Here is a 27342-nt window from a genome sequence, read left to right as displayed (position 1 = left end):
CATACTACACTTACTGCCCTTGATGTTGTGCTAAATTCCTTTGTGAACATTTTAGAGGTGAACATTTTAGAGGTGGTTAGGAAAGAATTGAAAGCACATTTCTTTTTTTATTTTTTTCAATCTTTATTTAATAACTTCAGATTAGAGAAGCATCAACAACATTTCTTGATGGTAATAGACGTGAAAACTGAACACGAGATCAGCACGCAATGCATTTTGGAAATTAAAGAATCCGGCAGGAATAAAAATGAAGACACACTTGAAGCCATCAAACAAGTGTTGGAAGCATATACATAAATCCATATGGATTCTAAAAATAATCTGTCTGACAATGTGCAGTTAGAGCTTGGGGAATTACCTCTCAATGGTGGCCATACTAGCACGGGAACATCGGTTGTTGTTGTCGAGTAAGAGGGTCCCTCGGTTGCTGATGATACTCCACACCCCACGGCTTTATTGGAGGAATTATTTAGGGTGGAGCAATCATCTTGTGAGAGTTTTAGGTTGAGGGGGGCAGAAGTCTTGCCCATGGATACCATAGTGATTACTAAAAGACAAGCCTGACAAAGGAAAGGGAGAAAGGGTCATGGAACTCAACTGATAAAATCAAAACATTTGAAATGAAGAAAGATAAATAAAAGCTCCTCCCAGAAATTCCTCTGTTCACTCTCAATACCTGAAGATACTGAGGATGCCAGCTTCGTGGAGGCTCAGACTCCAAACGCTGATAGCGAGCCCCCTACAAGCCATTGGCTCCTATTTTGATGAACCGGGTTAACAATGAAAGAGTTGCAGAGCTATACAAGGCTGGGGAAAATGTATCCGGAGTAGTAAGCATGGGGCAGGAGGCAGCCAGTCAGGCCACCTTGTTGGGTCTGTCCGTTTTGCAAGAAGGAGAGGTTCCTCCCTCTGAGCACCCGGTGGAGATTTATAATTATGGGGACAGTGGGAGAGCATTATCTACCCCCTCCCCTTTTATATTGCGTCAGATGAACTAGCTGGCAAGGTGACCCCATCGATAAAATCTTACAATAGCGTCTTAGTCCAATGTGGGGACTCTTTTATGCTGTCTGGAGGATGTAAACTGCCCAGTTGCTCCGGAGGTTCTGATTCTCGCTTTTTGGACCCACAATATGTAATAGGGTGCAGTAATGAACAGGAGAGTACTCTTGCCTCTGGTCATAAACGATTTATCATGGAATCTGTCCTCCCTAAAGAAGACAATTTTATTGTGAATAGGAGCACAATCTTATCTTTATCTTATGGCATACATGCGCTAAGGATTATTCCCAGGAAAGACATTACTCCGGTAGAACTTATTTATCAAGAGCGTGGGAGTAGGGCTTCAAATTATACCTGTTTCAGCCCTGGAGGGCTTCCGTATGCCGTTGCTGCCTGTGGCCACGTCCCCTTACTCTTAAGAACCTCATATCGATCCCACAGGGCCAAAGCCCGAGGAGAACAAGGGCATGGGACTGGTGCTTCCAAATTATACCTGTTTCAGCCCTGGAGGGCTTCTGTATGCTGTTGCTGCTTGTGGCCATGCCCCCTTGCTCTTAAGAACCACACATCAATCCCGCAGGGCCGAAGTCCGCTGGGATCAAGGGCGTGGGAGTGGCGCTCTCGTTGGCAGTTTCGTGAGTGTGGGAAGAGTGGCTCTGGGAGTTGTACCGAGAAGTTTGGGCCCTGGCAGATAAACCTAAGCCGCTGTTCTACTGCGGGGATTAGCTCAACGGAGAAGTAAGGCCAGGTATTTGACTAAGAGGGCTGAGACACAACCCATCTGTTTTGGGAAAGCTCGAACAAAACTCCTCTTACACCAAGGGACTTGAGAGGAGCGGGGAGGGGGAGACGGACAATGGCTGCCCCCTGAGCAGTCGAGCGTCCCCCGCTCACTCCATAAACTGACTTGAGGAGGTACAGAATTCCCTTTGGATAAACTTGTTAGTTTTTTTGGTACTCTTTATTGATATTATCTGCACTTGTTAATTGTACTTGTTTTTATTGGCCAATATGGTGAAACGCAAAAGGAATCCAATTACCATGCCGGGACATGGCTCAAAAAGAGTTTTAAATATTTTAAACTGATACAGGCGGCTAACAAATTAATATCCGAAATCAAGGACTTGTTGTTCGATATAAATGAAGGCGCTTCAACAAACCGTAAATCTAACTGTGTAATCCAAGAAAATGGACAGTTTGATTTGGATGTGATCGAACTAGTGGATGCGGGTGGCCCTGGCTCTCATTGTGATAGATCTGTGGTGTTGAAACGTGCATGAAAATCGGCCACCAAGGACCCCCTCGATAAATGCATAGTAGCAAACAACATTGGCCAGGAGGCGGGCAAAAATTTGCTTATTCCGGTGTGCAATCTGAAATCAATTGGCCCTGCAATGATAACATTATTGAACTCCACCCATCGCCAAGGGAACGACAACAGGAATCAATCCTTGCCTCCCTTTGCCACATCTTATTGGCGACTAGTGACGAAGTGAATGACACGGGTGACTGTGTAGATCTAATAAATTATGGCCAGAGCTTAGCTCTTGTTCAAGTGGCACCTGATGTAAGGCTTCATAATAGATTCTCCCCCTTGGTGAACAGGGTGAGGATATTGGGGAAATAGATAAGGAGGCCACGACTGGTAGTGCAGTGAAACTGCAAACAGCTGCCACCACCAACAGGGTGAGGTGGCCGCAACGTTAGCGGGAGGCCCCAGCGCTGAGCGAAAATCACCTAGGGATGGGGCAGTTGGACCAATAGTTAGTTCCAATGGTCCAATGGAAGAACTGCATGAAACAGGGACCTGTGAATGCAAACAGACTCTAAATCTTATGCTAAAGACCATTTTAGGGGAGGTGGGTAAATTGAAAGATGTTGTGTCTAACCTGGTTAATGTAGTTATGGAGAAAGGGGTACAGTTATCCAAGGTTCAAAAGGAGCACATTATTAATCGGACTGGCACTCCACAAGGGTTGGGTGAGAAACGGGCATTGGTGGAAGCTTTGGTCCTCCCACAGTATAGGACCAATGAGTGTGCTAATGACAGAGAAGTGAAACTCAAGCAGTTGATAACTGAAAATCTGAGAAGCATGGAAGACACTGATTGGACAAAATCAAAAGCTGATCTAAACTATCGGTACCCACTTACACACACTCCACATGGTCATCATAATAGTGGGCAAATTCTACCACCAAAACTAAGCGTTTTGATGCCATAATGACCCTAGAAGGGCACATGCAGGGATTGCCAGGAGGGTAACTGTTTATATGTGTAATACCCCGCAACTGAGACCAGGATCTTTTGAGACTGAGGCCACTTTGACGAAGAAAAGTGTCAGTTGGATTCGGCATGTCAGAGAGTGCACCTCCGTCATTAGGGACGATATTGTCAACTGTTTCAGAGGCACTATGCAATATGGTCAGGGTGACTATATTCAACTAACATTGAGGAACAAAGCCCTGGTTCAGGGGCTGCTGACTGTAGAGGCAAGATCCTATCCCCCTAAGGAAACATCTATTTCAATGTGGCCATCCCCTATGGCGGATGCCAGGAGGGAGTCCAGGGAGCCTCAGAACCATTAAGATCTGGGGGCATGGGGTGAAGTTGTGCAGCCTATCCGAGAGGTGGATTTGGAGAGGGTGCATTGACCTACTCTCCCCCTAGTCTTGGGGGCTCCCATCTTAATGGTGCCGGAAAAGCCAGGGGGAAAAAAGATCCTCTCCTGGAATGTTGCGGGGATTGTGAGGCATTTAATGGACCCAGGATGGCTTGATCTGATTAATGAATGCAAGATTGTTTGTATTCAGGAGACTTCGGCTTTATCAAAGATCGAAATTCTGGGGTTCAAATCTTACAACACCTTAGCCCTTAAAGGATTCAGGGGAAGACCCTTGGAGCGTGGTGGGAGGGCTCCTTACCCTGATAGCTATTGATTCAGGATGGGTGGCTGAATTAAGCCAACATAGCTCACCAGACCTCCAGATGGTCATTGCCAGGAACGAAGAGGGACATATATTGCTTATGTTTAACCTATATAACAGACCCAATGGTAGTAATCCTATGGAGACCATAACAGTACTCCAGGAACTTGCAGTATCTTGGGATGTTACTGCATCTGAAAAGCTGCACATCATAGTAGGGGTCGATTTTGACCCCCTAATGAAGTTGGACGGACTGTGGGACGAGGTCGACCAAGAGTGGGAAATTCCAGCGCTCGAATGATTTCCCCCAAAACAGGCCCACAAATATGCCTTGGAGACATCCCAAATATTATATGGTCTAAATTTGAGGGCATGCAATGGCAGGAGTAAAGGTGATTGCCCAGGAGGTTGTACATTCTTTGGAGTTGGTTGTTCCTCACGGATTTATTACATTCTGGTCTCAATCAGCGACTGGGGACTTATAGAGGAGTTCGCCATTATTGATCGAAGTGATAGTGATCACAAACCGCTCCAGTTAGACTCGGTGGTAAGCAGGAATCAACTGTACCACTAGTAATCTCAGGAAATGGCAGACGGGTGGTTAAGTGGAAGAGCATTATGATTGCAGGTCCAAAGCATTCTATCTATGACATAGCTCTCGGTGATATTATTTACATCCGTGAAGCCAGAACTGGTGAGGAGATCATGTCCTCATATAACCACCTAGTAGGGGGTCTGACACCTTTCTTTACGAAATCATCAAAAAAATCTAAGAAAAGGGGAAGGAAAGCTGCACTTGGTTGGACAATGAGTTCAGGAAGTCTAAGAGAGCCCTGCTCCATTGCCTTGCCAATGATGGTAAATTGAACAAGGAGGAATCGCGTTCTTGCAGAACCTCATATAAAAAAAAAAATACGGGAAAAGAAAAAAGGCTACTATTAACTTAAGTGGGAAAAAGTCCAGGAGGCAGCTATCAGGGGAGTCTCTAAGACCTTCTGGTCAATGGTTTTGGACAAAAAGGGATCCAATGACAATAGGTTTCACTTCCAAATTCCTGCAGAAGATTAGTTGAATTACTTTTCGGATCACAATTATGGGGATGTGATCAAAGTGGGGGATTGGGCAGAAGGTTCGGTGATTGCCCCTTCTACTGTTGCCTTTTATCTGGCAGAAGTGAAGGGTGCAAACCTTAGTTTAAAAGCCACCAAGCACATGGCCCTGATGGGATTCCTGTGATATGTGGAAAGATGAGGCAGATGTTTGGGCCCCAGTTCTGTTGAAACTGTTCATGTCAATTGCCAAATTGAACCAAGTTCTGGATTTCTGGTGGAAAGCACAGATTGTGCCTATCAATAAAAAAGGTGACAAAGGAATTCAAAATAATTATGGGACTTTTTCATTGTAAGACGGAACGGGCAAATTGTATGGTAAGGCAATTTTAAACCAACTGTAGGTTTGGGTGGACTCAAACGATTCGCTTTCTCATTTACAGGCGGGCTTTCGTAAGGGGATTGGCACTATAGACGAGTGCTTTCATCTCTCTCTAGTTCTCCAGAAATATATAGTGCTAAAGAGGATGTTGGTGGGTCTACACTGTGTTTGTGGACCTGCAGAGGTATGCAGTGATAAAATCGTGGCAAAAATGACGCCTGTACAAAGAAATCGCGCCAAAAATGCAGTGGTTTGACCCGGTAAAGGTGTACCCCATTATACCATTTAAGGGAAGTGGGGGTTGGGGGATGTGCCCTGCTCCCCTTAAATGGTATAATGGGTCCAGGGGTTGTGGGGTTGTCCCAGGCATCCTTTACATGGATTGCAGCGGCAAAACCACTGCCTTTTTGCCATGATATTTGTGTCAACGGCCATTTCTGCCACGATTTTAACACATGCAACCCCTGCAGACTGCTTTTGACTCGGTCCCCAAGGGCCAGCTCTGGCAGGTGTTGACACAACGGGGTGTCCAGCTGAATTGCTCATTACAATTCAGCAATTGTATATAAAAAATACTGCTGTGGTAAGGTGTGGGTCAGTAGGCGAGTGCACCGAAGAATTTAAGGTTGAAAGGGGCGTACACCAGGGCTATGTCCTTGTGCCACTCCTGTTTTCCTTTTTTATCAATGAAGTAATTGAAGAATTGATAGCTGAGTGCACAAGAGGTAACCTTGATCCCCCCAAATTGGAAACCGATATCATCCCGGCACTATTATTTGCCGACAATGCTGTATTGTTGACCACTTCACCAATGGGGATTAGGCGTAGTTCAAAATATTTTGCCACAAATTGCTCTCGTTTGGGCTTGACATCGAATAAGTCCAAGACGAAAGTAATGATATTTAGATCAGAAAAAACCAAACCATGTGTATGTGGTATGGAAGTAGAGGGGGCTGATCTGGAACAAGTTCCCTACTACGACTAACTGGGGGTAAGATTTGCCGAAGTTGGTTCTTGGACACTTCAGATGAATAAATCACAGGTTATCCTCGATAGGAACAGTGGAGGCATAAGGACATTATTTGTCAATCATGGTGAGAGGGCGGTTTCTCCAGCCATAAACATTTACAAGATCCCAAGCTTGCCGGCTGCCTTGTATTGAGGCAAACTGTGGGGTCATATTAATAGTCACCAACTTGCGAGCATTGAAAATATATTCTTAAAAATGTTATTGCGACTTCTGATTAGCTTCCCAAATGCACCTCTGCTGATGCAGTGTGGCCTAGAGCCAATGAATGCTGTGTTAGCGTGAAAACCTATTTTTTATTGGATAAGACTCGGGGCGTCTCCTGAACTTATAAGGTGTCAAGAAACTTTTTTAGCTTTGCTAAATACATTAGGTGGGGGGGTCATTGCCATGGGCTAAGCATGTTAAGAAACAGGCGAAAATGACGGTCTGAAGGGTTGCCCAGAGCTATGCCCGTGGTTATGATTAATTCAAAACCTTCCAGCCATCACCTTTTTGTTTTGCTAGAGCTATTCTTGAACCATGTCTCAGTGATGGCGAGCACATCAAGACCCAAGAGTTCAAGAGGTTGCAGATGTCAGTTGAGTGTTTTACAGCGGAGCGAGTGTTAAGGGTGGCCATGTGGAGAAGTTTGCCACCCTTAAAGGTCTTCCTGGGGGGGCGCACGGGACAGTGGTGCCCCCAGAGGGTGGCAAGAGGGCCAGAGGGATAGTAGTGGATGGCAGAGGAGTCAAGGCCGACAAGGGGGCTGGAACAGAAGGGCAAGGGCCAGGCGCCTGCACAGAGGAGGAGGCGGAAGGCATAGTGGGAAAGGGCTCCTTTGTAGAGGAAGCGGAAGGCACAGTGGGCAAGTGAGCCTGGCCAGAGGGGGAGGTAAGGTTAGAGAGGTGAGGGCGGAGCTTATCAAGTAGAAGAAAGTTGGGCTGAGGACCCTGAACATGATGGTTCAGTTGAAATAGACATTAATGATGACTCTAGAAATGGTGAAGAGGAAGACCTCACCAGCGAGTGTCACTGTTAATGGAAGAAGAGGCGATAGATCAGGTGAATTAACAAAGAAGAGAATGTCAGTGATAGTCTCTCTGGCAGAAGCCGTGACATAGATGTCTGCAATAGGAAGGCCTGTGTTGGAGCCTAGAATGTTCTTCTTAAGTTTCTTCCAGCTAGTTTTAGGAGAAGTATAGGTGATAGTGAAGCAGTTCGAGAGGATAGGAGGGATAGATAGCAACATGGTAGGCAGAAGTGGAGGGAGGGGAAGACACTTGCCATGCTGAAGCACTGATGCACTTGGAGGTGGTAGGGGTGGGAGGAGACAGAGGGAGGTGCGCCTTGTGGGAACACAGACAGCCACAAGGCACAACTAAAATCGATTATCCAGTGTGGCAAGAGAAATGCAAGCAACACTAAACAGGCTAAATTCGATTTGAAAGCAGGGCAGGTGAAATGCAAGCAACACTAGACAGGCTAAATTCGATTCTACAGCAGGGCAGGTGAAATGCAAGCAACACTAGACAGGCTAAATTCGATTTTAAAGCAGGGCAGGTAACATGCAAACAACACCAGACAGGCTAAATTCGATTTTAAAGCAGGATAGGTGAAATGCAGAAACACTAGACAGGCTAAATTCAATTTCAAGCAGGTGCAGGTGACACATTCAGTTATTGTCAGGGCTAGATAAGATGAAGTCCAGAGCAGGTAAAGTAAGAGGTCGCCAGACCCGGTGCAAAAGATTTAAGAAGCTAGTAAAAGGAGTTGACCTTCGGAAGAGTGTTCGGAGTCCATTTCTCACCGTGGGTCCAGGGAACGTGGAGGTTTCCTCTGCCTCCATGTGCACATGAGGCGGTGTAGGAGAGGACCCACAGAGACTCATAGACCTGGCCAGACAGCGGACAGGGAGCAGACAGGGGCCTTAACAATAAGGGTCTTGATGCATGGGGCCGGGTGATAGTTAAAGGTTTGTAGTTAAACCCACCAGTATCTTGGGTGGGTAGAATATTAATCTTCATCATGAAGGCCTATCTCTATTTCCGACAATAGAAAATGTGTTCCTGATGCTCCATTGAAATCCATTGATAGTATTCATCTGAAAAGGCTCTCCCAAGAGAGTATTGAAGAGGGATCCTACAGTCTGTGAGAGTGCTTGGAAGAGTTCCACCAGAATCGGCAGCATAATTACATCAGCAGTCTGAATGATTAAACTCCAACTCTGCTAGCCGACAGAAGATCATTGAGGAAGGAATACAAGGGGGGAGCTGCAGCATGAGGTCTGGATCCAGAAGTCTAAAAGGCCATTGGGTGATTATGAGAACATCTACCAGCAGTGCAACCATGCATGCCCAGAAATGGCTATATATAGAATTGGGCTCATGGCCTTCCACAGCCAGATAACTCTATATTCGATAATCCTAAATCCCCACCTCCATTTAGAGGGCTCGAGTTTGTGACATGTAAGGAGGGGGAGGGGGCTTTCTAGAATGGAATGCAATGCGAAAAATTAGTGAATGTTTTACCTTAAGTCGGATATTGGATTTGTAATCCTTTAATGAAAAAGGCTGTCTTAAGCACTTCAGAAGGTTTGAAAAGATTGCTTGCTGAGCTACATGAACAAAAGCGCTAATATCAGTGAGGTGTGTCCATATGGTGACTTTGGGGACAGGATCACCAAGTCTTATATTACCTAGGAAGTAGCATGGAAACTGGGTGAGAGAGCTGGATGACAACCCACACTATCTGACATGGAGTAGGACGGGGACAGCGTCCCCCTCTATGCTAAATCAGGATTAAGAACAATGTGCTGGACAGTCGCAGTTTGTTCTTACAGAGAATGAAGCGCTCTGGGATGGGTGCAGGTGTGCTTTATTGCAGGGGTTTTGTTGGCAACTTGGCAAGATTCCAAAGAAAAATAGCTCAGGTGACCTTGGACATCCTTGTGCTCGACTGCCAATGTTTCCAGAATTGTTTGTGATATGGATTCTGGTGGAAGGCGTGAATCTACTCAAACGAAAGGTAGGGAGCCTGATGACTCAATGACCCAGGATGCCATCCCTGTTGGTGGCTGCCCTCAAGGGGTTGAGACAAACTCTGAGTCTGGACATGAAGTTCTTGAGGGTGGAGGTAATCTTGAGTCTCTAGAACATTGTTTCTGCTCTCCATGGAGCCAAAGGCACACTATTCCAAACAGGGAATGGATTTGAGGAGTATGCGGAGAACAATAATGAAGATTCCACCTACCTGACTATGTGTAGGGCCCCTGCGCTTGAAAATCTGGCGTGTCATGGAGTCGCAACTGCCAGATTTCATCTGTGAGGTAAATGCATACTGGAAACAATTGGAATGTCCTAGGAACCTTGCCTGGGACTGGAGAATGGGTGTCTGAGGAATTGAAGGTAAGGGCTGGCGAGGTGTAAAATCTTGACTGAAGGTTAATTATTTCTATTGGCGTGAAGAAGATTTCACTGGAAAATGCCAATAGAAATATTTTGTTTAATAAATAAAGCAACAGTCGCCCATGTTGTTCACTGACAGCTCATCCTTTTAATCAACTTGAGTGAATAAAGACTGGGAATTTAATTTATATGTGAAGCCATCTTTTTGGCCCCCCCTCGTTCGGTCCTTGCCCTGTCCCAGTTCCCGTGGTTCAAGACCTGCGGATTAAAATCATGTCTTCTCTGTCCATGGCTGCTCGGATAAGTGTGATATGCCAGGCGGGCTGTTTGAAACTGAAAGTTCTCTGGAAGGTCCTTCCTTCCCTTCCTACCTACTCATCTCCGTGCACCTGTGGTTTCTTCTTTGGTATTGTCCTCTCTTGGTTACCGTAATTCTCTGTTTGTTGCCCAGCCAGCCTACTTGATTCGGTGCCTGCAAATCTTGCAGAACACTGCGGCTCGAGTGGCCACTTCCACCCCTCACTGTGCTCATGTCTCCCCTATCCTGCGCGGTTTGCACTGGCTTCCAGTTGCAAAGCGTACTCTGTTTAAAGCACTCTGCCTGGTGCATCAGACTCTGCATGGTTTAGGAGCTGTCTATCTACAGGCACAATTCATGTTCTATGGGCCTCATTACGAGTCTGGCGGTAGCCGTACCGGTAAAACCGCCAGGTTGCCGTTGGACTTTTTCCGGTGCCTGGCTTCCCGGAATACCGGGGGATTATGACCCTGGCGTTCCGGGAAGTCAGGTGCTGTAAAAATGTAAATCCCCATTCCCACTTGAATCCCATAGGACTCAATGGGAATGGGGATGACGGCGGCACCGGCACCGTTAATAACGGTGCCAGTACTTCTGTGAAAATCTGCGAGCGGGACAGCAGCTGCTCGCTGACTCGTAGTGTGCCGGTCCGGTAACAACGGTGCTGGTAAGTTTACCGGCACCGTTGTTAACGGACAGGCACACTTGTAATGAGGCCCTATGTCTCTCATCGGACCCTACGTTCAGATGAGGCCTGTCTGGTGAAGTTTCCACGATTTAAACTGACTCGGATTTGTGGTCGGTCCTTTTCAGTGGCTGCTGCTTCTTTGCCGAACTCTCTCCCTCACGCCCTATGGGCGGTGGATGATTATCTGTCATTTAGGTGCTCTCTTAAAACGTATTTATTTTAGTTCTTTTTTTCTGCTTCCATCGCCCTGTCTAAGTTAGCGCCAAGATGCCTTTAGGCGTACGTTGGGCTCTACAAATGCTGTTAAGATTAACTCTTCCAGATGTAAAAAAGGGCTTGATGGGATCTGGTTGGAACTCATTGGGGATGCGTGTATTTTGAGTTTTGCGCAGTGTATGTATGGAACTGTAAATGCAAGATTTCAGTTTATACTGTAATTAAGTTGATCTCTGTTTTCCTTCCTAAAATGATGGTACTTTTTTCTCCCCTAGGTTGAAGAAGTGGAACCTTATGCCAGCTACATGCAGAAAGAGAACACCATCTACAATTCAATTTCAGAGCTGACCCGACAGTGAAATCCCAGATTCCTGTGTAGATCTCATATCTAAATGGAGCCTGAATTGATTTCTGTTAGGAGAGGCTCATGAAAAGAAGGATTGCTGTATCTTTTCAAAGTGGATGCTTCACCGCACATATCTCTATGGAAAATGACAAAAGCGAACACTTCTGAACATCTAAATATTTTGCAATTCCTTTATTTTGGGAGTCAGATTTTTGTATTCTGTTACACATCCATGAACAGTTGTGCCTAAATGCATAGAACAGCGGTGGTTGATTGTTAAAGGCAATAGCATGTATCATGTGTTACTGATTGCAAAGCAGTACTAATAGCCCACAGGTGTAGTGGTTCTACTTCTCAGACAGTGTGAGTACTAGAGGTGATATGTGGAGTACCTCAATGTTCTTCCCCATCGCTCTTTGTTGCCTTCATGATCCTCCAGGGTCCGCTGATTGAGGAATCTGGATTTTCTTTTCGGATGCCTGCCGACGGCTCCCACATATGTCTTGACATCTCAGGCAATTCAGGAGACAAAACCAAAGTCTGGGACCGCCCACTCGTGATACACTTTTGGATTTCCCTCAACTGTAGCAAGCAGGCATACTGCTCCTAGTGTCTGGATCCAGTTCTAGGTTTGTCTCCTTTATCTGACCAACTGAGTGGGTGTCTTCCCTCTTGCCTTTGAAGTAATTCACAACTTGGAATATTTTTTCAATGTTATCTTAACCTTCGTATCTCAGGTCAGCATGCCTGTGGGTGACCAGCATTTAATATGTCTCATCTCCAGGATCCGTCCAGGATCCGTCCCTGCCTGAGAACTGCTCACAGGACCCTTGGCATCCCTGTCCTGGCACTTTCAAGACCCCAATAGCGCAATGGCGCTTACAAGGCCAACACCAGCTTTCTTTCATCTTAATCTCTCAAAGTATGCTTCCTCTGGGAGACAAAACGTGGGAGCTATCACAATTGACAACATACATCCTGCGCCCCACCGCTGAAGTACCATCAGTCTGTTGGTCCTGCTTTCCTCTCAACCTTGGCTTTTCTCAACCAACCAGAGGGTAGTGTCTCGAATAAACTATTTTCATCCCCAGTCTGCACACCCTAGGTGACAAGTGCTATTAGTCTTTGGATATTGAAATGTGGCACTCCTTTCCTGAACCCACCTGACTTGTCACCTCTCAAAAGGGTTTTATGCAAACAGAAGAGAATTCGGAGTGCAAGATAGGCGGACCAATGTTATTTGTATAGCAATCTCATTTCCAGCTGTCGGACTCACCAAAACTGTTGAACAGTTGCTGATATAACTGTTATGTATGTATTGTTGTAACTATATTTTATTATATTTTCTTTTCTGTGTTATGTTGCGCTCTGAAGCTGCTTGCGGTCTGCGCGCTTTACATATCTTAATTTAAAAAAACAAGTCACATTTGAACAAAGGCTTCCTCGGCAATGAAGGAGTGACAATGCTATAAACTGCCAAGGACACAGACACTACCAACTTCTGCTGGTAAATAAGTCTGATTTCAGCATTTTAATGCACTTTTTTAAAAACACTTGCCTGCACATTTCAAGCTGAGGTCAAGCTGATTAAAGGGTACGATGCAGTCAAGCCAACCTTCCGTCGGTCGTGTCTTTTGATAATTCCGCTTCTTGGTGAAGAAACACTGGTTTAGGACATGCTATTGTCACCTTGTCACGTGTGTTAAAAACTTTGTAGATAGAGATACATCAAAGTCAGACCTGCCTACATTTAAAAGAAGAAAACCCGGAGAACTAAATCACTGGATGCTACGCCCACAACAACGCGAGACTCCGTCCACCTGCCTAACCCACATGTTGGGGTGGAGCTAAACACCACCCAGTGTGGTGAGGTAGCGCAAGATATGGGCAGGATTACCGCACCATTCTGTGTCTCGGCTCATACCGCCATGTAATTGGCCACTAATGTTATTTTTGCAGCCAGTCAGATGCAGGTGTGGGCGGAGTTACTAGGATACCCGGAGATCCTGGAGACTCCATGCTCTTCCCCGGAGACCTGGAGAAGAGCATAGATCCAGGAGTCTCTGAGCTTAACCCGCAGACTAGGCAAGTCTGGTTGAAGTCTGCAACAAGGTGAATATTATGTGACTTTGTCATACCCAGTGTGCCATTGTGGATTCAGTTAACCCACTTTGTCAAAAGCAATGTGTTCGGATTGACAGCTCAATTCATCGGCCTTTAAGATATCCTCTAGAGGTGAAACAATTACTCATTACCTTAATGGTGCCACCAATTGTAAATACTTTCCCATATAAGTCCTCCAGCATTCCTTTTGGTTGATTGCATAAAACACCTCATTGTCTCAGATCATTTAGCTGTGAGTGACTACTCTCCCCTTTCTCTGTTTTTGTAAAAGAGGTCCTCAATGAGCCTCACACTGTGCAGGTACCAGTTAGGCCAATATTTTGTTTGTACACCCCGCTTAATGCATGAATTGGGCCAGACTGCGGCTTTCAGGAATACCAGAGGGTCAGCATTTGAATCTTTGCAGATCTTCCATCACACCAACCTCAAGTGGGCTCCATTCAGTATGTGATGTGTGTCATCAACGTGTGATGCAGTCATCAACAGGCTTGATGCTGGCAGTGGGCCCTTCTTGCTCACCACTTCCATCGGCCACAACTCCTCAAATGAATGATCCCTTGCTATCCAACCACCTATGGGCTGAGATGTAAAGTCCAGATGATATGTAGGAGGCCATAGACCACCTCTTGTGATAGGTAACTGCATGCGCATCTGTACGATTGTCAAATTCTCACTGTTTTACTGTATCAGAGGAATTTCTGCTAGCGGCTGTTGAGTTCCTTGAATACCCCTTGCAGGTGCAGGCAGGGGAAGCATGGGCAGATGTAGTTCACCTTAGAAGCCATAGATGCCACGACCATCTTAATTGAGTGAATTCATACCCCCAATAATAGGCAAATGTTTGCTCATCACTTCTTTTATGGTGGAGTACATATTGCACCTCACAAGACTAATCATATTTCCTTTCAGCCAAACAGTCAACTATTTAAGTCATAACAGATGCCAAGGGTAGTCCATGTTCTGAAGGTCACTCTTGAGGCTTGTTTTTGACAGAGGTAGAACTTCAGATTTGAACCAATTTATTCTATATCCAGACATCCCTCCAAAGTCATCGCGTACCACTTGCAGTGAGGAGAGCACATTTTGGCGACAAGAAGTAGCTCATCTGCATAAAGCCACAGCTTCTGTTGACACTCACCACACCAAACAATAGTCTGTCCATTCCATCCACATCCTGCAGCCTAGTAGCAAGAGATTCCAGGATGATGATAACCAGGGAATATCCCTACCTTATTCCACTCCTCATCCCAAGTGGGCTACAGCAGCTTAGTCAGCCCGATAACTTTGTTGCCGAAGCCCATGCATCCCATCACCACAAATAGATAGTTACATTCAATGCGGTTGAATGCCTTTTCCTCAACCAGCAACTCAAATTGTGCTGATGTTTCAAATTGTCTACCTATCACCATCGCATGTAAGAGCATCCTAATTTTGCCCCTGACTTCTCTGCCTTTAATGAACCCATTTTGGTTCTCATGTACAGTGTGTGCAGCACTCTCTGCAAACAACGAGCTAAGGTCTTTTCAAGCACTTTATTGTCAGGGCTCAGTAGACTAATTAGTCAATAACTTCCACAATCAAGAGGTGGCTTTTTGGAATTTAGCAGGACAGTATTAGTTATGTGGCTCGTTGAGCATGGGAGTGCACCCACTATGGCACCCGCTATCGGCTTAGCTTTTTCTTAGTGTTTCTCCTTCTAGTGTAGCCCTGGGAAGAACACCATAAACCCTTAAGCCATGATAAAATCGTGTACACATTTAAGAACAGATATATTTACCATCATGGCCCAAGGATGGACTAAACTAGTAAAAGCACACCTAAGCCTAGAACCTTTCGCCAGCAACATGCAGTCATGGCCTGTGTGGGTCAGCCCTGAAGAACAATCTTCACCCATCCAGTCCCTGTCCCCCTCTGAACCATTGTACTCAAACATTGCTATATAGATTGTTTAGAGAAAATACAAGAAAATGGCAACCTTTAAGGAGCACAAAATGCACAAAGCAAATGTCCCTCAGTAGTTCTTAAATAAAATAGGGGTGTACACCATTCCCCCTCACTCCCCACCTGCTCCATTCTCTGTGCCCCATGCCCAGGCCAGAGTTTGGGCTCTGTAGAAATATCAGGCAGCAGAAGATTGTGAAGCATCATTCCGGATAGATACTCTCAGATGGGAGGAAGGATTTTATCTTCCGGGGGAGTGCTAGTTGATACCAGCCAGAGTGTGCATTTTTAAAACTATGTTGCTGTCAGGAGAGATTGCTGCCAATAAAGAGTGCAAGTGAATTGGCACATTGGCCAAATGAGGTGTGAATTCATCAAGGTGTGTGGCATTCAGCCACCCTTCGATAGCTTTCTATTTAGATTGATGGCCCAGTAGGACAAATTCCATTTTGGTGGGATCGAACTTCAGGTATGTGCTTGCCATCCAAGCATGGATAGCGCGATGTCGTTCCTGAGGCATTAAATGTCTTGAGTGCAATTTCAGCTATAACTAAGTATTGTCTGCATATTGGTGAAGTGAGAGATTAGGGGCCCTAAGAAGCGACCAGGATAGTTCAAGATATATAGCGAAGATCCCTGAAGATAGTATTGATCTCTGTAGGACTCCACGTGTGACTGGTCGATGGTCTGATCTGAACTTACCCACCTGGATTGCTTGATATCTATTAGAACCAGTTGACACAATCTGCAAGAAAAATTGCAAATGTGAAATGGTCAAGCATGTCAAACGCGACAGAGAGGTCATGGAGGACTAAGAAGCAAGAATCTCTGTTATTCATGTTTTGGAGAGCATCACGTCTGGCCTCTGTGGTCGCAGTTTCCATGGTGAATCTGTGGAAGGTTGGCAACTACCTTCTCAATGATTTTACAATATATGGAAGACTAGTGATCGGCTGGTAGTTAGCAAGCTTGTCTGGGCAAGAGTGGGGTTTTTGAGATATAGGAGGATTAATGTGCTTGGGCACATGCATAGATCTGCTTCATGGTGACCGAACTTGGAAGGAGTGTAAATAAGGTGACTGAGAGGACAGCTAACGGAAAGGGAGGGAAGGGAGGAGAAAGGACCAGGAGAGCTGAAGAGCGGTTAAGAGGAGGAAAACCAAGAGGGAACAGGAGAAGAGCAGAGCATGGCCAGTCATAAAGGAGGAAAGGAAAAAGGGGCCAGGTGAGGGAGGGGGTGAAGTCCAGATACAAGGAAAAGAAAATAGCTAAGGAGAAGGAAGTGCCCAACACAAGAGGCTAGAGGCTACCAGAGTGGTTAAAAAACAAGTGCCTGGATACAATGTATCAGGGTGTGCAACCAGCACCAACTGTGTTAAGCCAAGCAACCTCAGCTCCACTGACCTTTGGTAAGATCATAAAGTGTCTGGTGCCTGGCCACAAATCAGAAGTCACAAAGCACCAGATGTGGTGATACCATAATCACACTCTACATCCTAACAAGCATCACATTTCAAGGACCAAGAATTAAGTGCTGAGGTATTTAAACCCAAACGACTGTACATGATTAAGGGAGAGATGCAATGGCTGAATGACTGTGGCCATCTAGAAAGAAACTCTATCTTGTTTATGCTCTTAGATGTCTGCATAATTTTGCTTCAGTTCAAACTAATCCCGTAGCATTTCTGTTTAATAAAGACTCATTAACCCTTGAAACGTGTCTAATCAAAGAATCAGTCGTGACAGAAGGATACAAATGTCTAAATACGCACGCTCACCAAGACGAACCCACTAGGCCAACACTTCAACATGACCGCAACCCTGAACCACTCAAAGCCTTAACTGACCAGGGTCATAATAGATTACCTAAGAATAGATATCACCCACCCAGTCCCACACCTGAAGATTAGGTTCAGACGCATCCACCAATCCATACTATACTTAATAGGATACAGCTGGACCAGCGCAACACCACCAAATCGAGTCAGCCACCAGGAACCAGCAACATCCGAACCCACAGCAACATCCGAACCCACAGGTATACAACTCTAACGGAATCGTAAGTACCTGAACCTGGATACAGACCCCACTAACGCAATCCTCAATCTTCTGCTTACTTAAACCCACACAAAACCACACAACCATCTCTCTCCCAGCAATCCACACGCACTTTACCACACCGCATCAACAACACATAAACTTCACCCACAGCACTCGAGACCTTCATCCGATCCGATACTAACACCAAAGCCCAGCACTCGGTGTCAACCGAGCTGAAGCTGCCAACAGCACACCACATCTCCCACTTTCCTTCTCTCCTCCTCCCAATTAACCCTACCCCCACCCTTCCTGTTTACAGATCCACAGAGCGCCTGGGGACCAATTCCGTTGGTGACGGTGCGCTATACAAGTACCGATAACATAACATAACATAACATATTCTTCACCTGGCCATGGCACTTGCAACAAGGATTATGCTTGACTGAGCCAATAGTGATAGTGCTAAGGGCCAGACCAGATTCATCCCATCCTTTCAACTCATGGTCCTTAGTCGTCCTCTCTCTCCCTTAAATCCAGACTGGGATGGGAAAGTCACCCACAGTCTCTGGAATGCTATAGTTTCCTGTAAATATGTATATTGATCACATGTCATGGCCCCAAGCCCATACTGTTCATCTTACTCCTGTCTGTGCCATAGCCTCTGTCTCCAGTCTGTTCTGTATATATGTAATTCTCTGAGGATGTTTGTGCATTGGGAATGGAGCATGTGCACAGCCATTCTTACCCTGCTGAAGTTCTACACAGTGAAATACTTTCTCAGAAGGTCTTTCTACCCAAATGGACTGACTGATGTTGCAGACATTCTATCCTCAGATCAAAAGCCTCGGGTTTTTATGGTTCAATGTTCCAAACATTTGAATGTTCGGTTGAGTGCTGTGAAAAATAAAATGAGTACCAGTTCCATTGTGCATTATTCACTTAGTCATTCAATCATTTGACTCTGTTATCAAAGACATATTTGTCAAATCTAAAGATCTGTGGTCATTCTTATGTTCCAGAAATGATATTTGATTGTATGCAAAGCAGACAAGAACCCTAATTGAGTATAAGTTGCAATCTTTAGATTTCAGGCGCCTAAGAAATAATGTTACAAACACTATTGAGTTGAGGCTGCGTTTTGTTTATTCCAGTTGAACTCAATTACGTTTAGCAAACATCTGTTGCTAAAATATGTCTTAGTAAGTTGTTTGTTTTCGTGCTTATTTTTGTCTTGAATGTCCAACATTTCTTGGTCTTATGTCCTTTTGATGATGTCCAATTATGTTCAGGATTCTGTTTGTTATTTTGTTTCTCGTGTTACTTTTATCAATCCAAATTTTCTTGTTCATGAATCCTGTTTTTTAGTTTCTAAGTTGTGTTGATCACATATTTACAAAACTTGTTCTAAGTTTCCAAACCTCGTATTCAAACCTCTACCAGAGGTTTTCGCACTTTGATGTGGCTCTTCAGGAGGTTGAATTACTTGTGAGTATGGTAGTCAAAAAGAAAGAATTTTGTTTTGAAAAGACATTCAATGATCCTTGTGTTTATATTGATTGTATTTGAGAAAATCTGAGAAAAATTAAGAAAAAAATAATAATAATTGTAATAACTGTTAATGTTATTTGAATAATGTCTCACTGGTTAATAGAGTTTAATGAACTTTGTGAGGGTATGTCCCTTTCAAAGGTTGATTAAGCTTTTCAATTGTTGCAAGCTTTTAAGTGAACTTACCCTGCTTTATTAGTGTAGGTACCAGCACTGGTTCACCAGTCTAACATTTTCCTTTTAATACTGGTGTGCTTGTGAAAATGATCCTCATTGGTATTATTTATCACTTTCCCTTTTATCATAGGGGTATTTTGAAAGAATGAATTAGGAACGTACCAGACTCTCCATCTTGGAATAATAATCTTCTATCAGGAAATACTGTATATAGTTATTCTAGGTAGGGATATGTGCTGTGTTCAGTAAGAGAAGTGTAACATTCTTAGTATGACTAAACCATACACTCGAAGTAATCATTAGAAATGAACATTTGAACATTTTAGAAAGTGCCAGTTTACAATGTTAGCACAATTAAATGATTAGATTCCTTTAGTAATAGCTGCTTTTCTTGTCTACAATCCCCCACGACACCTCTTCTAGGATATTTCCTGTTTAATTATCTCTGTGTGCTTAACTGGCAGCAAAGGGTAGGATAGCTGTAGCAAATGTTAAATGTTAAATGTTACAGGTATTTATACCGCGCGCAGTCACCAACGGAATTGGTCCCCAGGCGCTCTGGCGGATCTCTAAGTGATAAAAAGGGGGCGGGGGGTTGGTTAATAGGGTGAAGATGGAGTAGGATAGTGAGAGGAGTGGTGTTCTGTTGGCAGCTTCAACTCGGTGTACACCGGGTGCTGAGCTTTGGTGCAAGTATTGGATTGGTGTCAGTCCGCATGTGCTGTTGCTCCGGCTTATGTGTTGTTGCAGTGTTGTGAAGTGTGTGCGGCTTGTTGTGCGAGAGATGGTTGTGTGAGTTTTTTGAGTGAGATAGGTATGCAGAGTTTGAGCTTATATTGGTTAGTGGGTTACAAGACCTTTAGCTTGCTAACATTCACTGTTTGTCCTATAGTGGCATTTGTTTTCCTTCACATGTGGGCATGCCAGCATTCACAGATTCCTCCAGGTGTGGCGCAGGCCAGCGCTCAGAAATCTGTCCAGGCGTGGGCATGCCGACATTCACAGCTCAATCTGGATGCTACTCGGCTGGTGTTCACAGTTCCAAGTGTAGCACCTGCTAACATTTAAGTTTCATTCAGGCATGAGCATGTTCTCCCTCAATCGATCCTATCTAGATGCAACGCATGCCAATTGTCCACAATTCCAAGTGTGGCCTGTGCTAGTCTTCACGTTTAGCGTAGGTGCATGCTAACATTCAGAGTCCCATCTAGATGCGACACAGGCCACTATTCACAAGTCTATCTAAGTGTGGGCATGTTGACATTCAGGTTTCACCCAGGTGCGGGGATGCTAACATTCAATGTCCTGTCTAGATGCAACGCAGGCCAGTATTCACAATTCTATCCAAGTGCAGGCATGCCAACATTCAAAGACCCATCCAGATGCGACGCAGGTCAATATCCACAACTCCATTCAAGTGTGGCCATGCCAATATCCACAATTCTATCTAAATGTGTCTGCCAGTCTGGGTATGGTCCGTTCGGTACGTATGAGTGGGTGAGTCGCTTGAGGGCTTGTGTGTGGGTCTGAGGGCCTCATTACATGGATGGCGGTAATGGTTAACGGTCACCGTTAATGGTAACGGTGACGGTTAACCATTACCGCCTTACTACGAGGTCCCTTAGCGGGTTGGTGATTTAACGCCTGACTAAAAACCAACCCGCTAAGGGACCTTGGTGCTAATTTGAGCTGTGATCGCTTGGTCTGTTTTGTATGGTGTGTTGGATGGAGGTTATTTTATTTTTGAAGTGGTCTCCGAGTTCCTCGCAGAGTTTCATCGATGGAATTGGTGTGTTATTGCAGCCTGGTGCGTTTTTTATTTCATTTATGATTTTGAATAGTTCTTTTTGAGCATTTGGTGCTCTGAAGAGTCGGTTGTCATAGTGTTTTTTCTTTGCTTTTTGTATCTCATTTTTATATGCGCGGATCTCAGTTTGTTTGCAGTGGTGTTGTTGGTCCTCCATTCAGATTCTAGTTTTCGTTTTTTTTCTTTTCATGGCGTTAAGTAGTGGGGTGAACCATTTTGCTTTATTTTTCTTACGTGATGGGGTGAAACGCTTTTCTTTGGCGATGTCGTCTATGGTTGTTGTGATCCAGGTATGAAGTAGGGCAACTTTTTTGTCTAGGTCTGCTTCTTCCATGATTGATGCTTGTGGTTTGCTGAGTTCTAGGAGCTCGGTTAGGTTGGAGTTTTTTATGGTTCTCCAATTTCTTTTCATCATGATAGGTTGTTTTTCTTGTTGCTTTTTTGTTGTAGCGGCCATTGTGATTATGAATGGAATGATGAGGTGGTCGCTCCAAAGTATTTGGATTGGGGGTGCCGTGATGATGAGATCCTTGTTGGCGAAGATTGCATCAAGTGTGTGCCCTGCTGAGCGGGTTGCTCCTTTGACTAGTTGTTGTAGGTTCATGGCTGCTAGTTGGGCGGTTAAGGATTTTTGTGTGGTTGTGGTTTCTTCGTCGAACCAGATGTTGAAATCTCTGAGGATGATCAGATTGTTGTATTTGATGGCTCGGGTGGTGATTACTTCCGTGAAAGCATCTATGAAAGTTGCATCGTAGGTTGGTGGTCTCTATAACAGGATGAATTTCAGGTTAGTATTGGGATTTACTGAAAGTCGAAGTATTAAGTATTCGCATTTCTCGATGTTTAGTGGATCTTCCATTTTGATGGCCAGTTGTTCCTTGTGGATGATCGCTAGCCCCCCCATCTTTTGGATTTTCTGTTTGTTTGGATGTATTTGAAGTTTTCAGACAGGCAGTTGTTGAGGGTGATCTTGTAGTTGTCGTCTAGCCAAGTTTCGGTTACAAATAGGATGTTTATGCCTCCTTCTGACATGAGGTCGTATATTTCAGTTGAATGTTTGGACATTGACCTTGCGTTTATTAGGTTACAGTGGATTTTCTGTGTGAGATTTTGTTTTGAGTTTATTTGTTGTTCAGGTTGGTAATTGTCTGTTCATGGTGTTTCCGCGTTGATGTTGGTAGGATTAAGAACGGCGACGGCCGCTTCTTCATTGAAGCGTTCCAATAAATTGATAATCAGGCTGATTAGTCTTGGTGTTTCTGCCGTGATGGTGCTCGGATGAGGATCGGCAGTGGTTTCTTCATTGAGTCTGATTTTTGGGTGGGGGTGGAATTGTTGGTTGTTGTTGTTTCGCCGTATTGTGCGGGATGTAGTGGAAATCGATGTTGCCCCTCTGTTCTTGTGATGTAAGGGGTAATGGGGTCGTAGCCCTCCCACTCTCTTGTTGAGTGCTCCCATCTTTTTTCCGCGTGTTTCAGGAAATTCTTTGCATGTTTCGAGGTTTCCGTATTGGGGTGTCGGTGTACCGTGGTTGTTGCGAGGTAGGGTGTGAGGTATAGGGATTTTTCTCTTGTAGATTTTGTTCCGGTTATGGCTGTATAAGGCGTGTTTCCTTCCAATGGGGCTGCTTCTTGTGGGTTCTGTCATTGTTGTGTGTTCGCGTCTCTTGTTGCACGATCTTGTTCTCTTTCTCGGCATCCTTTTCTGGGTCGGGCCATATTTCAGTATAAGTGCAGGCGGTAGGACAGCACCGGGTCCTCTATGCTGTGTTGTGCTGTCGCGGTGTCCTCGGTTTTCCTTCTCTGGATACGCTGGGGTGTATTCTGGCTCAGTGTTGCTTTTCTGTCAGTGGTTAGGGTGTGTTTCCTAAGGGTGCACTGTCGGGGGGAATAGGGTGTTAACAGACTGCTGGAATGGGATTTAGTTGAGTTATGTTGTGGTGGGTTTCTGGGGTAGATAGAGTAATGAACTAAGCGCAGTTAGGTTATTTGAGAGACCTGTATAGTGGGAGAGAGTCTTATCAGTGCAATCTAAACATCACACAATGCAGTTTGGAGAGAGAACCCCTGCTAGATTTGAGAGACCTGTACAGTAGGAGAGTGGCCTAGCCATGCAGTCTAAACATCACATAGCATGTTTTCAAGACAGAGCCCTGCTAGGTGTGAGAGATCTGTATAGTGGGAGAGAGGCCTATCAGTGCAATCTAAGCATCATACAATGCAGTTTGGAGACAGAACCCCTGCTAAATCTGATAGGCCTATCAGTGTGTGCGATCTAAACATCATACAGTGCAGTTTGGAGACAGAGACCCTGCTAAAATTCGAGAGACCTGTGTAGCCGGAGAGAGGCCTATCAGTGCAATCTAAACATCATACAATGCAATTTGAAGACAGAACCCCTGCTCGATTTGAGAGACCTGTATAGTGGGAGAGAGGCCTATCAATGCAGTCTAAACATCATACAATGCAATTTGGAGACAGAACACCTGCTAAATTTGAGGGACCTGTACAGTGGCAGAGAGGCCTATCAGTGCAGTATAAACATCATACAATGCAATTTGGAGACAGAACACCTGCTAAATTTCAGAGACCTGTATAGTGGGAGAGAGGCCTATCAGTGCAATCTAAACATCATACAATGCAATTTGGGGACAGAACCCCTGATAAATTTCAGAGACCTGTATAGTGGGAGAGAGGCCTATCAGTGCAATTTAAACATCATATAATGCAATTTGGAGCCAGAACCCCTGCTAAATTTGAGAGACCTGTCTAGTGGGAGAGAGGCCTGTCAGTGCAATCTTGGCATTATACACAGCAATTTGGAGACAGAACCCCTGCTAAATTTGAGAGACCTGTACAGTGGCAGAGAGGCCTATCAGTGCAGTATAAACATCATACAATGCAATTTGGAGACAGAACCCCTGCTAAATTTGAGAGACCTGTACAGTGGCAGAGAGGCCTATCAGTGCAGTATAAACATCATACAATGCAATTTGGAGACAGAACCCCTGCTAAATTTGAGAGCCCTGTACAGTGGCAGAGAGGCCTATCAGTGCAGTATAAACATGATACAATGCAATTTTGAGACAGAACCCCTGCTAAATTTGAGAGACCTGTACAGTGGCAGAAAGGCCTGTCAGTGCAATCTAAACATCATACAATGCAGTTTGGAGACCGAACCCCTGCTGAATTTGGTAGGCCTATCAGAGTGATCTAAACGTCATACAGTGCAATTGGAGACAGAACTCCTGCTAAATTTGAGAGACCTGTATAGTGGGAGAGAAGTCTATCAGTGCAATGTAAACATCATACAATGCAATTTGGAGACAGAACCTCTGCTAAATTTGAGAGACCTGTATAGTGGGAGAGAGGCCTATCAGTGCAATCTAAACATCATACAATGTAATCATCTTCTTTACTTTGGGTTTGGTAAGTGGCTCGGAGTCTCGTGTAGAGTAGTTGCTCTACTCCTGACCCAGGCCACTCCTACCTTACTGGTCCTTGTAGCTGATGGTTGACGGCCGGCCACTGCTCCCCCTGCAGACACCGGCTGACATTTCTTGTGGCCGCCTCTGTTGGAGCCGCCCTTGGCCTTAGGGCCCTTAGCCACAGGGCTGCACGGGCAGGAGGGCTTCCCTGGGAGAGTCGGTGATGACCTAGATGGGGTACCAATCAGGGAGCGGGAGGGCTGGAAGGCGGGCTTAGGGAGGCGAACTGTAGAGCGGGGCTGATGGGGCTGCACACGGGCCTAGAGGGCCTCTGGTCTGGTGGTGGAGATAAGATTAGAGGCCTAGATGGTTGGGCTTACCGGTAGGCTTCCTGATCACACGGTCCTAAGGACCAATCGGAGTGGGGATGGGCGGCGGGAGGCCGGGGAAGCAGGAACTGGGCACGGGGTGGGAGCGGGCTGCTGGGGGCTCACAGAGGGACCTGGGCCTTGCTGATATTATGGAGGGCTCACCTGTGGGGGGCCAGCCGTTGCTGCGCTCCTCTGTGGATGGGCTACAGAGAGCTGGCAGTGAGGCTAGGTTTCCTTTACACGGTCCCAAGGACCAATGGGAGCGGGGATGGGCGGGTCGGGAGGCAGGAGGCCGGGGAAGCAGGAACTGGGCGCGGGGTGGGAGTTGGCTGCTGGGGGCTCACAGAGGGCCTTGGGCCTTGCTGATATTATGGAGGGCTCGCCTGTGGGGGCCAGCCGTTGCTGCGCTCCTCTGTGGATGGGCTGCAGAAAGCTGGCAGAGAGGCTAGGTTTCCTTTACACGGTCCCGAGGACCAATGGGAGCGGGGATGGGCGGTCGGGAGGTGGGAGGCCGGGAAGCAGGAACTGTGCACGGGGTGGGAGCGGGCTGCTGTGGGCTCACAGAGGGCCTTGGGCCTTGCTGATATTATGGAGGTGCTCACCTGTGGGGGGTCAGCCGTTGCTGCGCTCCTCTGTGGATGGGCTGCAGAGAGTTGGCAGTGAGGCTAGGTTTCCTTTACACGGTCCCGAGGACCAATGGGAGCGGGGATGGGCGGGTAGGGAGACGGGAGGCCGGGGAAGCAGGAACTGGGCGCGGGGTGGGAGCGGGCTGCTGGGGGCTCACAGAGGTCCTTGGGCCTTGCTGATATTATGGAGGGCTCACCTGTGGGGGGGCAGCCGTTACTGCGCTCCTCTGTGGATGGGCTGCAGAGAGCTGGCAGTGAGGCTAGGTTTCCTTTACACGGCCCCAAGGACCAATGGGAGCGGGGATGGGCGGGTCGGGAGGCAGGAGGCCGGGGAAGCAGGAACTGGGCGCGGGGTGGGAGCGGGCTGCTGGGGGCTCACAGAGGGCCTTGGGCCTTGCTTATATTATGGAGGGCTCACCTATGGGGGGCCAGCCGTTGCTGCGCTCCTCTGTCAAATGAGCAATAGACAATGGTGAGGCCCACCCACAGAGATATAGACAAAGAACTCGAGCACAGAGAGAGAGAGAGAAAGAGAGAGAGAGAGAGAGAGAGAGAGAGAGAGAGAGAGAGAGAGAGAGAGAGAGAGAGAGAGAGAGGGGAAGAGTGAGAGAGAGAGCACTTGATCAGCGTATGATATACTGGTACACCTAGTGCCTCATTATGCTACCCCCATATCAACTGGTTCACTCCTATTCAGACACCCACCACCACTTTTAAAGGCACCCTGTCCAAGGATTGCCTCTGTCATATAAATTACATATCCCTAACGCTCAGCAAATCAGCAAATACAAATACAATTGTATGCACATTGAGGTGGAATGCTGCTGTCTAGATGAGAGCAGAGGTCTAAAATGATGTTATTCATGGTAATTTAGTAGTGTATTGCATTGGAGAAGAAGCTGTCCAAAAAGCCATTCTTTGTTAACAGCTGTGTGGAAAGCAGAACTGGTGCAAGCATGTACTTATACTGTAAACGTGCCCTTCGCCATCACTCTGCCAAACTGACAACAGGGGAAATGCCTTTTACTGATATGATATCATATGCTGGCATTGTTCTTATAACTGAGCAAGGTTTAGTTTATGCGTACACATTTGTTTCTGATCTAGTTGTGCCACTGTCAATGCAATGTACTCCTCTCGATGCCAATGTACTACTCTTGCATTTGCAATTTTTTGTGTTTATTTGAAAAACAGAGATGTCAATTTTGATCAGTAATTACTTACAACAACACATTTACAGACGGCAGCAGCATTCCCACAGGGGTTCCCCGTACAAGAACACAAAGATGATAACAAGTATTGATCCAGTTTATGTAGGTGTGAACAAAGTGAGGCATAGACCAAGGACAGAACAAACAAAACAAAAACAAAATGGAAACAGTTCGCTTACCAAGGTAGCATTGACCTGTGAGGCAAGTGCTTCATACTAAAGAGCAGTACTGTACAAATATAAAACAATGCACAGTAATGCAGAACTGTAGGGGGAGGCAGCCTCAGTTTTGGAGGAAATGGGATGTGGTGAGAGAAGGTCCTTCTTTGGCAATTATGTGAAGTTTAAGCCGAGCTTTGAAGAGTTCCACGGTCGGGCTGGCTTTGGTCATGATGGACAGAGGGTTCCAATGGGACAGTAGGGAGAAATACCAGAAGCAATAGGAGGCACAGGGGGTGAGTGAGCCTGAGTACTGAGTGGGAATGAGAGAGTGAGCAGACGGCGATGCAGTCAGTCAGGTCCTAAAGAACAAGGCCATTGATAACTTTGTAGACTAGGATAAGGAGCTTGAAAAGGGAGCATGTGCTGGTTGGTAGAAATGGGAGAGGATGTTGGTAGTTTGCAGAGAGTGCAGGTAGTGAATGTGAGGACAATGTGTAGAGGAAGGAAGGAGTAGAGAGGAAGGCCAAGCAGTAGGAATGATCAGTAGTTGTGTTTACTGAGCGTGACAGTGCAGATTAGAGGTGAGTAAG

At 45.8% G+C, this 27342-nt stretch overlaps 1 protein-coding gene across 1 annotated transcript in view; it reads left to right on the top strand.

The window, feature by feature from the left end:
* The window catches only part of LOC138525775 (cell surface glycoprotein CD200 receptor 1-A-like), a 273977-nt gene extending 255624 nt beyond the window's left edge, over window positions 1-18353 (top strand). The window contains exon 7 of the mRNA XM_069635975.1: window positions 11249-18353. Coding sequence (XP_069492076.1) covers window positions 11249-11332 — 84 coding nt within the window. The 3' untranslated portion in view covers window positions 11333-18353. The remainder of the gene's footprint in view (window positions 1-11248) is intronic.
* Window positions 18354-27342: the final 8989 nt, after the last annotated feature.

This window comes from Ambystoma mexicanum, chromosome 7p (assembly GCF_040938575.1).
Source record: "Ambystoma mexicanum isolate Mex_15411 chromosome 7p, UKY_AmexF1_1, whole genome shotgun sequence".
In the NCBI taxonomy this organism is placed as follows: domain Eukaryota; kingdom Metazoa; phylum Chordata; class Amphibia; order Caudata; family Ambystomatidae; genus Ambystoma; species Ambystoma mexicanum.
Note: the sequence above shows the minus strand (reverse complement) of the source record. Positions and strands in the feature narration are given on the sequence as shown.